Below are 14,326 nucleotides of genomic sequence, written 5' to 3'. Positions count from 1 at the left end.
CATCTGTTGATGGACACTTGGGTTGCTTCCACTTTTTGGCTATTATGAATAATGCTGCTATGCATATGGGTGTAAGAGTGTGTTTTTAAAGCTGACTATCAAAGTGGACAATTGGAGTTTAACCTTATAGGGATACTCTGTGGACTGTGCATTTTCTAGCAATTTTTGTCAGTCATTGCCTGAGGGCTTCTTGGGAGGTACAGATTTCCTGGAACTTGTGGCTTATTGAATGTACAATAAGCTCATGAATGGTGAGTTTTGTTTCTTTGGTGTGAAATGAGGCAGAACTTGATGTGGAAGAAACACAGTGTGCAAGGAAACATGGACTCAGACATAGAGAAAACTGAAATGGGAGTATCCTGGGTGATTTTTGTTTATTTGAAGGGTCTAGGATTGGGTGATTCAAATCAACCTTAACCTAGCTCTGAAAGGGAGGATGTTTCTGGGTGACACTTGGTCACGTGAGAACAATGGCAATGAAGTGGTGACAGTAGAAGCTGGGTATGAGCCCATTGTTAAATGACTCAGAGGCAAGCAGACAGAAACAGCATCGTGTGGATAATTCTTCTAAACCGTGAAATTATGCAAATGGTATTTAGTTGGTGAGCATCATACTTAAAGTAACAGGGCACAGCGGATGCTAAAAAGAAAGCAAAGGAAAAAAAAAGTCGAAATGTTTCTAAAACAACATTTGTGATTTGAATTTCAAATTTTCCCTTTGTATACCAACGAATAAATTGGATTCCCTTTCCTAAAGTTTAGGTGAAAATAGGCAGATTAAATCAGTTATGAGATTTTTCAAAATGATGTGAAACCCCAAGAGTAAGGAATATGTAAGTAGGCTTATACCCCTTGGGGAATACTAATGCCCAGTTTATGGCTAGTGTTTGGTTTGTAAGCCAAAGATAGGTGCTAGAATTTAGAATTCTAGAGGTAATTTCTTGTTTGAAATAGAATGACAAAAATAATAATTGTATTCTTATAAATTATGAACTTAAATTTGGGCTAGAATTTTATAAGCTAACTTCAGTAAGTTAATGTACATTTAAAGCAATACCAAATTGGAAATAAAATTCTAGTGGTAAGGGTAGGTGATCATTGAAGTATTTCAAGAATTATGTATTATAAAGTGGTAATAAAACAAAATGCATAAGGGAAGGAGATTTTTTGCAAATTCCTGAAACTTCCTTCAGTTGATTGTATGTGGCTTCTCCAGCCATGACTTCCCTTCCATTGCCTCCCCCACCTCCACATACCATTTCTCTTGGCCCCAAATACTTAGACATAAAAATTGTGTAAGTCACTTGCCATTTTCCAGTTTTCATTAATTCAACTGCTTCATTGATTTTGTCAAGATTCAGAGTATGGGTAATTAGTGCATCTAGGTTAATCTTCTTTGCCATATAATCAGAAACCAGTTTAGAGGCACCATCTCTGCCTTTCCAGCCTGGAAATACACAGATTAACAATAGATTTAATACAAGAGAGCCAGTATACAAGAAAGGCCCTACAATTTGTTGCTGGAGGTGTTGGCTTTGAGGAAATACAAGGATTTCCTGCTAACTTGTCTGGACCATCAGGAGAATGAATGCCTGCCCCAGCCATATACTTTGTGTGGAAGGCTATTATCCTGGAGGAGACCTCTGGGCCTGCAGAGGAGTATTTGTTTACAGCAACTAGAACATGGACCTCTTCTTAGAGATGTACGTGTGTGTGTGTGTGTGTGTGTGTATGTGTGTGCATGTGTGTCTATGTTGATCTGCAGCTTCATGAAAGAGCCAAATATTTTAAGGGAAGAGAACTTTCACCATGGCAGTGCTCAGTGACACTTTTGAAAAATGAATGTTTATAAAGTGAGGTAATGGTAACGGGATCATACTTATCAATAATTACCTTAAACGTAAATGGGTTGAATGCCCCAACCAAAAGACAAAGATTGGCCGAATGGATACAAAAACAAGACCCCTCTATATGCTGCTTACAAGAGACCCACCTCAAAACAAGGGACTCATACAGACTGAAAGTGAAGGGCTGGAGAAAGATATTCCACACAAATAGAGACCAAAAGAAAGCAGGAGTGGCAATACTCATATCCGATAAAATAGACTTTAAAACAAAGGCTGTGAAAAGAGATAAAGAAGGCCACTACATAATGATCAAAGGATCAATCCAAGAAGAAGATATAATAATTATAAATATATATGCACCCAATATAGGAGCACCGCAATATGTAAGACAAATGCTAACAAGTATGAAAGGGGAAATTAACAATAACACAATAATAGCGGGAGACTTTAATATCCCACTCACACCTATGGACAGATCAACTAAACAGAAAATTAGCAAAGAAACGCAAACTTTAAATGATACATTAGACCAGTTAGACCTAATTGATATCTATAGGACATTTCACCCCGAAACAATGAATTTCACCTTTTTCTAGAGTGCTCATGGAACCTTCTCCAGGATAGATCACATCCTGGGCCATAAATCTAACCTTGATAAATTCAAAAAAATTGAAATCATTCCAACCATCTTTTCTGATCATAATGCATTAAGATTAGATCTCAATTACAGGAGAAAAACTATTAAAAATTCCAACATATGGAGGCTGAACAACACACTTCTGAATAACCAACAAATCACAGAAGAAATCAAAAAAGAAATCAAAATATGCATAGAAACTAATGAAAATGAAAACACAACAACCCAAAACCTGTGCGACACTATAAAAGCAGTGCTAAGAGGAAAGTTCATAGCAATACAGGCATACCTCAAGAAACAAGAAAAAAGCCAATAAATAACCTAACTCTACACCTAAATCAACTAGAAAAGGAAGAACTGGAGAACCCCAGAGTTAGTAGAAGAAAAGAAATCTTAAAAATCAGGGCAGAAATAAATGCAAAAGAAACAAAAGAGACCATAGCAAAAATTAACAAAGCCAAAAGCTGGTTCTTTGAAAGGATAAATAAAATTGACAGACCATTAGCCATACTCATCAAGAAACAAAGAGAGAAAAATCAAATCAATAAAATTAGAAATGAAAATGGAGAGAACACAACAGACAACACAGAAATACAAAGGATCATGAGACTACTATCAGCAATTATATGCCAATAAAATGGACAACGTGGAAGAAATGGACAAATTCTTAGAAAAGTACAATATTTCAAAACTGAACCAGGAAGAAATAGAAGACCTTAACAGACCCATCACAAGCACGGAAATTGAAAGTGTAATCAGAAATCTTCTAGCAAACAAAAGCCAAGGTCCAGACGGCTTCACACCTGAATTCTACCAAAAATTTCGAGAAGAGCTAACACCTATCCTCCTCAAACTCTTCCAGAAAATTGCAGAGGAAGGGAAACTTCCAAACTCATTCTATGAGGCCACCATCCCCCTAATACCAAAACCTGACAAAGATACTACAAAAAAGGAAAACTACAGGCCAATATCACTGATGAACATAGATGCAAAAATCCTCAACAAAATTCTAGCAATCAGAATCCAACAACACATTAAAAAGATCATACACCATGACCAAGTGGGCTTTATCCCAGGGATGCAAAGGTTCTTCAATATCTGCAAATCAATCAATGTAATTCACCACATTAACAAATTGAAAAATAAAAGCCATATGTTTATCTCAATAGATGCAGAGAAGGCCTTTGACAAAATTCAACATCCATTTATGATAAAAACTCTCCAGAAAGCAGGAATAGAAGGCACATACCTCAACATAATAAAAGCTATCTATGACAAACCCACAGCAAACATTATCCTCAATGGTGAAAAATTGAAAGCATTTCCCCTAAAGTCAGGAACAAGACAAGGGTGCCCACTTTCACTGCTACTATTCAACATCTTTCTGGAAGTTTTGGCCATAGCAATCAGAGCAGAAAAAGAAATAAAAGGAATCCAAATTGGAAAAGAAGAAGTAAAACTCTCATTGTTTGCAGAGTACATGATCCTTTACATAGAAAACCCTAAAGACTCCACCAGAAAATTACTAGAGCTAATCAATGAATATAGTAAAGTTGCAGGATATAAAATCAACACACAGAAATCCCTTGCATTCCTATACACTGATAATGAGAAAGTAGAAAAAGAAATTAAGGAAACAATTCCATTCACCATAGCAATGAAAAGAATAAAATACTTAGGAATATATCTACCTAAAGAAACTAAAGACCTATATATAGAAAACTATAAAACACTGATGAAAGAAATCAAAGAGGACACTAATAGATGGAGAAATATACCATGTTCGTGGATTGGAAGAATCAATATAGTGAAAATGAGTATACTACCCAAAGCAATTTACAAATTCAATGCAATCCCTATCAAGCTACCAGCCATATTTTTCACAGAACTAGAACAAATAATTTCAAGATTTGTATGGAAATACAAAAAACCTCAAATAGCCAAAGCAATCTTGAGAAAGAAGAATGGAACTGGAGGAATCAACTTGCCTGACTTCAGGCTCTGCTACAAAGCCACAGTCATCAAGACAGTATGGTACTGGCACAAAGACAGACATATAGATCAATGGAACAAAATAGAAAGCCCAGAGATAAATCCACACACATATGGACATCTTATCTTTGACAAAGGAGGCAAGAATATACAATGGAGTAAAGACAATCTCTTTAACAAGTGGTGCTGGGAAAACTGGTCAACCACTTGTAAAAGAATGAAACTAGATCACTTTCTAACACCCCACACAAAAATAAACTCAAAATGGATTAAAGATCTAAATGTAAGACCAGAAACTGTAAAACTTCTAGAGGAGAACATAGGCAAAACACTCTCTGACATAAATCACAGCAGGATCCTCTATGATCCACCTCCCAGAATTCTGGAAATAAAAGCAAAAATAAACAAATGGGATCTAATTAAAATTAAAAGCTTCTGCACAACAAAGGAAACTATAAGGGAGGTGAAAAGACAGCCTTCTGAATGGGAGAAAATAATAGCAAATGAAACAACTGACAAACAACTAATCTCAAAAATATATAAGCAACTTATGCAACTCAATTCCAGAAAAATAAACGACCCAATCAGAAAATGGGCCAAAGAACTAAATAGACATTTCTCCAAAGAAGACATATGGATGGCTAACAAACACATGAGAAGATGCTCAACATCACTTATTATTAGAGAAATGCAAATCAAAACCACAATGAGGTACCACTTCACACCAGTCAGAATGTCTGCGATCCAAAAATCTGCAAGCAATAAATGCTGGAGAGGGTGTGGAGAAAAGGGAACCCTCCTACACTGTTGGTGGGAATGCAAACTAGTGCAACCACTATGGAAAACAGTGTGGAGATTCCTTTAAAAATTGCAAATAGAACTGCCATATGACCCAGCAATCCCACTGCTGGGCATACACACCGAGGAAACCAGAATTGAAATAGACACATGTACCCCAGTGTTCATCGCTGCACTGTTTATAATAGCCAGGACATGGAAACAACCTAGATGTCCATCAGCAGATGAATGGATAAGAAAGCTGTGGTACATATACACAATGGAGTATTACTCAGCCGTTAAAAAGAATTCATTTGAATCAGTTCTGTTGAGATGGATGAAACTGGAGCCGATTATACAGAGTGAAGTAAGCCAGAAAGAAAAACATCAATACAGTATACTAACACATATATATAGAATTTAGAAAGATGGCAATTATGACCCTGTATGCAAGACAGCAAAAAAGACACAGATGTGTATAATGGACTTTTGGACTCAGAGGGAGAGGGAGAGGGTGGGATGATTTGGGAGAATGGCATTGAAACATGTATACTATCATGTAAGAATCGAATCACCCGTCTATGTCTGACGCAGGATACAGCATGCTTGGTGCTGGTGCACAGGGATGACCCAGAGGGATGTTGTGGGGAGGGAGGTGGGAGGGGGGTTCATGTTTGGGAACGCATGTACACCCGTGGTGGATTCATGTCAATGTATGGAAAAACCAATACAGTATTGTAAAGTAAAATAAAGTAAAAATAAAAATTAAAAAAGAAAGAATAAAATGTGCCTGTAGAAAGTAAAATTGCACAGGAAAAGATGGGGTCAGTTAAGGTAATATAAAGTTTAGCATTGTATTTTCTCTGTTCTTGTGATTCTCAAGAAACATTGTCTTCTTGTTTAGCTCTGTGCTGAGCGACATGCCCAGTGAGTCATCACAAAGAATTTGGTGGTCTGCTCATTTCTGCAAAGGGTGAGTGTGTGATTTTGCAAGGAGGCAACAGTGTCCTAAGCAGCTGGTTCTGTGACAGGGTCTTAGCAGTTACTTGCTCTTCTTGGTCCCAGCCCCAGCCAGTTTCTCCAGCCTTTCCAAAACTATTCTCAACACAATCTAAGACACTTCCAGTACATTTTTTTTCTGTTTAGATTGCTTTTAATTATGTTTAATCAAGAATTCTAAATGATGCTCTGTGTTATGACATGAAGTATGGTGTGTTTTTCTATTTCTTTTTATCATTTAAAAAGTTGAAGTGTAATTAATATGTAACATATTTGTTTTATATGTATAATATAATGATTTGATATATGTATATATTATGAAATGATTACTATTAAACTAAGTTTAGTTAACATCCATCACCACACATAGTTACCGTTTTTTCTTGTGATAACAACTTTTAATGTCTTTCCTACCTGTTCATTGGTAATCTGAGAAAGCATTTTTATATCTATGTAAAGAACACGTTCACTTGTTTTTTCTTTCTTCTTTTAACCAAAACAACAACAACAACAACAACAACAACAACAACAACAACAAAGATGGGTCCAGGAACATAGAACTAGGCTAGATAGTGTTTCTGAACAAGGCCACTAATTTTAGGGGGAAATATTTTTCACTGTGTACATTATAGGAGGTTTAGCAGTCCTGTCATTAGAGGCTACCCTTTAACTGAAAACCTTTGAAACCAGTGGATTATACTATCTGTAGAAGGAATTAACTTACATTCATGACCATTATATGAATATATAGGTGTCGAGCAAAGTAGTTTCCTTGTGAGTTTTATTTGAAATATTAGTGAGCCTATTTAACAAGAGTTAACTGAGTATGTGTATTTGGAATCAACAATTATTGTCTCTGAGGGATATATTGTCTCTAGAGGGAAATAGCAATGGATACGTTTAATTATCCCAAATGGGGGAACTGGTAATTAAACTGATTTATTGCTTGTTTTGGCTGGCCATGCCATTTCTCTACTCTATGCCCATGAATTCGATAAGATTCCTGGTCTCTAAAGGACACTGCCGTAAGCAGTTGGGAGAACACAAATGAACCACCAGTCCCCCAAATTCAGGTAGCTCCTGGTTCTCATCTCTTTTGCCCAAGAATTCAAATTTCCCCCAAATCTCTGGATAAGTATATTTCTCTTAATATCAGGTTGCTTGCTTATGAGCCTAGAATCCCACACAGATTTATTTTAGTTTGTTTTCTACTTCCTCAGTAAGAAAACACTTCTAAAGTCTTTAAAATATATAAGTTGTAAGACAGGTTTAAAAAATGGAAAACCAAGGGGTTGTATGAAAATTTGTTTTCCCTCTGGAAAAAATATTCTCTTTCGGTTTTATCGGTCATTTCTCTTTTCAATCATGAGTTCATTATGTTTAATGTCTTTGAGTTGTACAATGCCAACTCGATTGTTTTGGGTAAGATTTAACATTAGTTGAACCATTTACTAATAATTCAGTATATTCTCCAAAGAATTCCAGTTGGCCGTCATATAACTGAATTGAATAGTTATTGCTCACAGTATTGCCTTTCCTTTTTGATTTAGAATCTGCATTAAACTTTGGACACTAATCAATTAAAAAAATCTCTTCCTTTGCATGAGAAAAAAATTACTAAGAAGCAACTGCATACATCAATATTCATCCTCTTATCTTAGATACTTGTGTGTTGAAACAACTATAATCTAAAGCTCTCATTCAAGCATTCATTACACATTTCTTTACTTCCCTCTATAATCCCACACATTTCCATTCTCCCCTGAATCATTCATACCTCCATAAACAGATCCCTTTAAAGAACGTCCTGAGAAGAACAAGTGGCCACTGATGTTGAGTTGGACACCAACGATTAACCCAATAATCACGCAGACCCCATGGCTCTCACGGCAGGAGGCCAAGGCAGCTGCCTGTTGTAAAGCAATGTAAAACAATGAGGGGGGGAGGGGGTTAGGAGGTGTACTTGAGAGGTGGACCTAAGTCTGAATCTCAGCTTGACTGTTCTCATTGGTCTGTTACATGCTTTTCTGATGCTCCTTGTCCTCATGTGAAATAACATTTATTTTTTAAGAATGCGCTGAAACATAAATAAGACATTGTGTGCTACAGAGTATAGTATCTGGTACAATAGATGCAAATCAAAAAATGAAAATAAAGGCACCTATGGTAGTAGTAATAATAATAATGACAGTAATAATTTTTATACTGACACGGGTGGTTAGTTAGAGCTGACATATTCATAGGGCTTCCCAGGTAGCCCTAGATAAAAAACACTTCTGCCAGTGCAGGAGATGTTAGAGATGCGAGTTCAATCCCTGGGTTGGGAAGATCCCCTGGAGAAGGGAATGGCAACCCACCCCAGTATTTTTGCCTGGAGAATACCATGCACAGAGGAGCCTTGTGGGCTATAGTCTGTGGGATTGCAAAGAGTCAGACACGACTGAAGCGACAGCATATTCTTTTAGATACTGAAAAATAGAGCTGGCTATTTGTATAGCATCATATATTAGCAAAGTTATAAATAAGCATGTTCCCATTATTTGTTTTCAAACACTATTTTTCACAGCAAGACTATCTGCAGGAAAGCCTGTGACAAAGATTTTGTTATATCATTTTTACTGATGAGGGGATTTATGTGTAGTGAGGAATGGAAACATTTTGTAAGCTGAGGAAAGGGTCTCAGTTGGAGGAGGCAGATCTCGGGTTTTCATGGAGCTGATTAGAAGATGGAGACATGCAACCCACTAGTATGTTATTTCTACAGTCCCAAAGAAAGAGAGGCTCAAATTGTGAAATAATGTCCTATCCATTGATATTCTTACATAAACCATATTCAGCCAGAAAAATGACCGTTTTTTTCCCCTTCATTCTTAAACTCTTTTAATCAAGGTTGGTAAATAATGTTCCTTGGATGATTATCCCAGATCCAACATGATAGACTTTGCTGAAAGTGTAGAGCTTTGCAGGGTCATTAATTATTCTTGTCACACTTAAATCTTCTGGCTTGGAAGTTATAGTTACTAAGCTGCTCCTTATTATGAAATAATTCAGTAAGAATTCCTTACAAAGCTTTTTTTTTCCCTGTCTATTGCAGGCTGTCTTCCTATTTGAAGGAATAGTATTGATATAATGGAACAGAGGAAGAAGAAAACTCAGTATGGGGGGTCAGTGTTTGGGATAGTGAACAGATTTATAAGAGTAGACAGAAGGTACCAGGTGGGATGTCAGGGGCACAAAGAGAATTAAATAGAAGATTGTGGAGGGAATTTTAACTCAGTTAAGAATCTAAAATAAAGACTGGGGGCTTCCCCGGTGGTTCAGTCGATAAGAATCTGCCTTCCAATGCAGGGGACACAGATTCAATACCTGGTCAGGGAAGATCCCACATGCTGCGGCATAACAAAGCCCGCGTGCCACAACTTGTGAGCCCGTGCACTGCAACTACTGAAGCCCAGGCGCCTAGACGCTCTGCTTCACAAGAGAAAATCCATGGAAATGAGAAGCCCGTGCACCACAATAAAGAGTAGCCCTCACTCACCACAACTAGAGGGAGCCCTATGTGTAGCAACGAAGACCTACCACAGCCAATAAATATACAAATCTTAAAAAAAAAAAAAAAAGACTGATAGAAATATTGGTAATTTTCACAATTGAAAATCACATACCACAGTTTCTGGATTTCCAATGACCTCAAAGCTAAAGTCCACACCATCACCTGTCAGGTCAAATAAAACTTCTTGGATGGGTTTCCCATAGTCCTGTGGGTTGATGCACTCAGTGGCACCCACTTCCTTTGCCTTCTCAAATTTGTCTTTGTTGATGTCCACTGCAATGATCCTGGTTGCTCCAGCTGCTTTGCAGCCCATGATAACAGACAGGCCAACTCCTCCCAGGCCAAACACAGCACAAGTGGAGCCTGGGGTCACCTGCATACCCAAAGGCAGAAAAAAAGAGCAAAGGGAACATATACTGTGACTTAATTGGACAGACAAGATCTGAATGTACTTCTTTATGAGACATAAACAAAGGCCATCTTCAAAAACACATGTGACTAGAGAATTTTAGCTTCTCAACATATTTCTAGATATGGGATACTTTTTTTGATAAAGGAGCAAAAACTAACCTGTAAAAAGAGTTTTAAGTCTCAGGAATTAGGGTAAGTAGAAGTTTCATGAACTTTCATTGACTCTTAAGACTTATTTAACAGAGTATTTAATTTCATATATTTTTGAGTTTTCCACCTTCTTGCAACATTTCCCTTCTCTTTTCTTTTGGATATCCGTAAACTTTGCTTCACTTATAATGTCAGTGCCTTACAGAGGTAAAGACTTATTTTTTATTGGGTCTAAAATGAGACTAATTTAAATTGAACCCCATACTAAGTCTCTGGATAGTATGGGGACTAATGGAGATTGGAAAAAATAAAGAACTAAAATTCACTTGCTGCTTCAGCCTGGATGGGAGAGGTGTTTGGGGGAGAATGGATACACGGCTTAGTATGGCTGAGTGCCTTTGCTCTTCACCTGAAACTATCATAACATTGTTAATTGGCTATACTCCAATACAAAATAAGAAATACAAAAGAAAAAAAATTTTAAAAAGGAAATTTATTAACCACTTAAAGAAAGAAGCTAGGCAGGTTTGGGTGATATTCCAGAAACTGTCATTTAACAGTAACCCACTCTAGAGTTCCCCAGTGGCCTAGTGGTTAGGATTCCAGGCTTTCACTGCTGTGGCTTGTATTCAGTCCCTTGTTGGGAAACTGAGATCCTGCAAGTCAATTTGGTACCGTCAAAAAGAAAAAGAATAAAAAATAAAACAAAGCAGTAACCCACTCAAGCAGAGTGGGATTACCTGACTAGTCTGTTTTACATGCCAACATCTTCTCCATCAATTGGTCTTTTTACTCCCCTTTTATTTTTATAGGAACTTATTACCATCTGTTAAATAACAGAATAGAAGCTCAATGGGCACTTTCAGCTGTTGATTCAAAGCATCTGGAACAGTGAATGGCCCCGTAAATGTATGTTGAAAGAAAAAAAGAATTAACTGGAATGTGGAAGGATACATAGTCATTTTAAACTGTAGTATGTTCAACTCCCAGGAATCCCTGATGTCTCCACTTGTGAATGGCATCTAGACTTAATTTGCCACATACTGCTGACCAAGAAGGAATGGGAAATATGTGCAAAGGAGTACAGGTGACTAGACAATAATAAAGAACTTGAGGATGTTTTGAGGCAGGTTTGCGAGTCTCTCTCAGGCTATATGATCAGACGTGGCCCAGATACATAAGGCCTTCCAATTCCATAAGTCAACAATTACATTCATAATGGATATAAATGCTTCTTACCTTGGCAGTATTGATTGCACCACCATACCCAGTAGAAAAACCACAGCTAACTAAGAATACTTTCTCCAGAGGTGCAGCTGCATCGATCTTGGCGACTGAGATTTCATTCATTACTGTGTATTCAGAGAAGGTGCTTGTATTCCCAAAGTGGTATACTGGTTTTCCCTTGCAGGTAAATCTACTGGTACCATCAGACATCAGGTGGGTTTCTCCCTGTCTTTTATAGACAAAAGCAAACAAAAAACATTTATCTGGAATTAGAAAGTTTAGATTCTTTTAAGGAAATTGAATTAAATTTGCAAAAAAATGTTTGTAAAAACTTACTTGAATTTTATACAAAGATTGTCTGCAGAATTAAGGCAAGAGGTGCATTCTCCACATTGTGGTAGAAAGAGTGCGATAACTTTATCTCCTAAGAGAGCAAAATTGTTTATGAAGGCATTATTTTTAAAGTAAAGAGATACCTGTATCTCAGGAACTGAACAACAAGGCGCTCGAGAAAATATAACTAAACATTAGTTCCACAGTTAATTGTGTTTGCTATTGTGGAGAATACTTACAAAAAAGGGGATATCTTTGGCATGTGTGTCTAGCCCTGGGCTCAATGTCTGACTCCCAAGGGGCTGGCTTCAGATTTGCCTCCTTTCTAGGTTCCTCTTGAGGCACCAGATGACTTTGTCATGTAGCCACTCAACCAAGTCTTTTCTTACATTTCCTATAAAACTTCTGCTGTCAGGAACTGGATTTAAAACTGTATGGATACCACGAACTCACAGAATAAGCTTCTGGATCAGGGAGAGAGGATTGTCTCCATGCTATCTTCTGTGTTTTACATCAATCCTTTCTCCAGAGGTAGGCAGTTTTTTCTACTAATGGTCAAAGTATAAGAAGAATATTAGAATAACCTGCCTGTGATGGACTTACTGACTGCCCCATTGTCTATCGTTGTAAACCAGAGCAATTTACTTCATATTTTCTGTAAAAATAATTTGTAGAATTTCATTTATTTTCAGTTAAAAAAAATAATACATACGGTAAAATTTAAACAGTACAAGTGAAAATTGACATCCAATCTCTAGTCTTCCTTATCCCACCCTAAAGACAATTACTTTTATCCATATTCAAGGTATTTTTCAGAGACATAGTCCCTTTAGAAAGACAAAAACTAGTACACTATGTACCCTATCATAGGCCTTGCTTTTTTATTTAAAGGTTGATCTTGGAGATTTCTTATCTTAGAATGATACAGCATTCTATCATTTATTTAATATTTACATAGTATTCTGTTATATAAATATATCATAATTTATATTTAAGCAGCACCCTGTACACTGACAGACATTTAGGTTGTTTTCTATTTTTATTATTTCTTCCTCTTTGACATGAAAAAGAACAATGCAATATTTTTTATCACACATGGTCTGTGGTAGGCAGAATTTCTAAAATGGCTCACCAAAGATGTCTTATCCTAATTCCCAGAAATTAAATGTCAAGTTATCATGCCTGTGAATGTTACATGGAAAGAAGAGAGGCTTTGCAGATGTAATTAAGATTACTAAGCAATTGACATTAAAATAGGAGATTATCCTGGGTTATTTAGGTGAACCAAAGATCCATGAAAGGAGACAAGATGAAAGCAGAAGAGGAAGAAAAAGTGATTCAAAGCATGAGAAGGACTTGATGTGCCATTGCTGCTTTGAGGCTAGAAGTGGGCAAGGGGGCCCCATGAGAAGGAATGTGAGCAGCTTCAAGGAGCTGAGGGCTGTAGCCCCAGCTGACAGCCTATCAGCGGAGGTCGAGCACTTTAGTCTTACGACCTTAAAGGTTGTCAGCCCTAAATATGACATTTTCAAGTCTTTGGTAATTTTTCAGATAAACAGTTCTTCTGTTGTCTTTAACATTTTAATTTATTTAGGGTTTGAGATTGGGCATCTTCTCACATGCTTAAAAAGCATTTGTGTGTATATGTGTATATATTTATATCTCTGTATATATTTCCCTCCAAACTAGATATATATTTCCTTTGCCAATTTTCATAAATTAGTGTTAAGGAATTCTTTATAAATTAAAGAAATTTGCCCACTGTCATATTGGATTGTTGATTTGGGTGGAGGGTATTTTTTTAACACAGAATTTTAAAGAACTTTATTTTCAAATTTATCGATATGTTATTTTACATCTGAATTTTTTGGGTTAGTTAAAATTTCCTTCCCTTCTCTGAAGTATTACAAAATGTTCTGTTACAACAATTTATAATACTTCTATGGTTTCACTTTTCACATTTAATTCTTGGATTCATATAGCATCTTTCTTTCTATAAAAATATAATAGCAACTGAAGTTACTTTTATTCTCCAGAAAACTATCCAGTTGTTTCAATATTATATATTGAAATTCATGTTTCCCCTTCAAATTTGAAAGGCAAACTTAATCCTATATTAAATTCTTACATGAATTTGATCCAGTTCTGAACTTCTTCCCTAATGTGTTCTGCTGTTTATCATAGTTGAACTATTTATCAAATTTATCATATGCTTCATTTAAACAATTGTTCAACCATTTCTCTCAGTTGATTTTTTTGAGGAAGTTTTTGTCAGATTTGCACTCTTTCAAGTTCAATCTCAGTACATTCTATTTTTTATTTTTATTAATATTAAAATATAAGTATAAAGAATACATTTACTATTTTTCTATAATTTATACTTTTAACCCTCCTTTTCTA

The 14,326-nt window shown here is 36.4% G+C and overlaps 1 protein-coding gene across 3 annotated transcripts in view; it reads right to left on the bottom strand.

Annotated features, from left to right (window-relative positions):
• The window catches only part of LOC102183581 (alcohol dehydrogenase 6), a 40,712-nt gene continuing 26,735 nt past the window's right edge, over positions 350-14,326 (bottom strand). For all 3 annotated transcript variants that reach the window (XM_018049285.1, XM_018049286.1, XM_018049287.1), the window contains 6 exons: positions 11,930-12,017; positions 11,606-11,822; positions 9,918-10,178; positions 8,030-8,162; positions 1,309-1,447; positions 350-640 (listed from right to left, as the gene is read on the bottom strand). In XM_018049285.1, coding sequence (XP_017904774.1) covers positions 616-640; positions 1,309-1,447; positions 8,030-8,162; positions 9,918-10,178; positions 11,606-11,822; positions 11,930-12,017 — 863 coding nt within the window. In that variant the 3' untranslated portion in view covers positions 350-615. The remainder of the gene's footprint in view (positions 641-1,308; positions 1,448-8,029; positions 8,163-9,917; positions 10,179-11,605; positions 11,823-11,929; positions 12,018-14,326) is intronic.

Source organism: Capra hircus, chromosome 6 (genome assembly GCF_001704415.2).
Source record: "Capra hircus breed San Clemente chromosome 6, ASM170441v1, whole genome shotgun sequence".
NCBI lineage: Eukaryota > Metazoa > Chordata > Mammalia > Artiodactyla > Bovidae > Capra > Capra hircus.
Note: the sequence above shows the minus strand (reverse complement) of the source record. Positions and strands in the feature narration are given on the sequence as shown.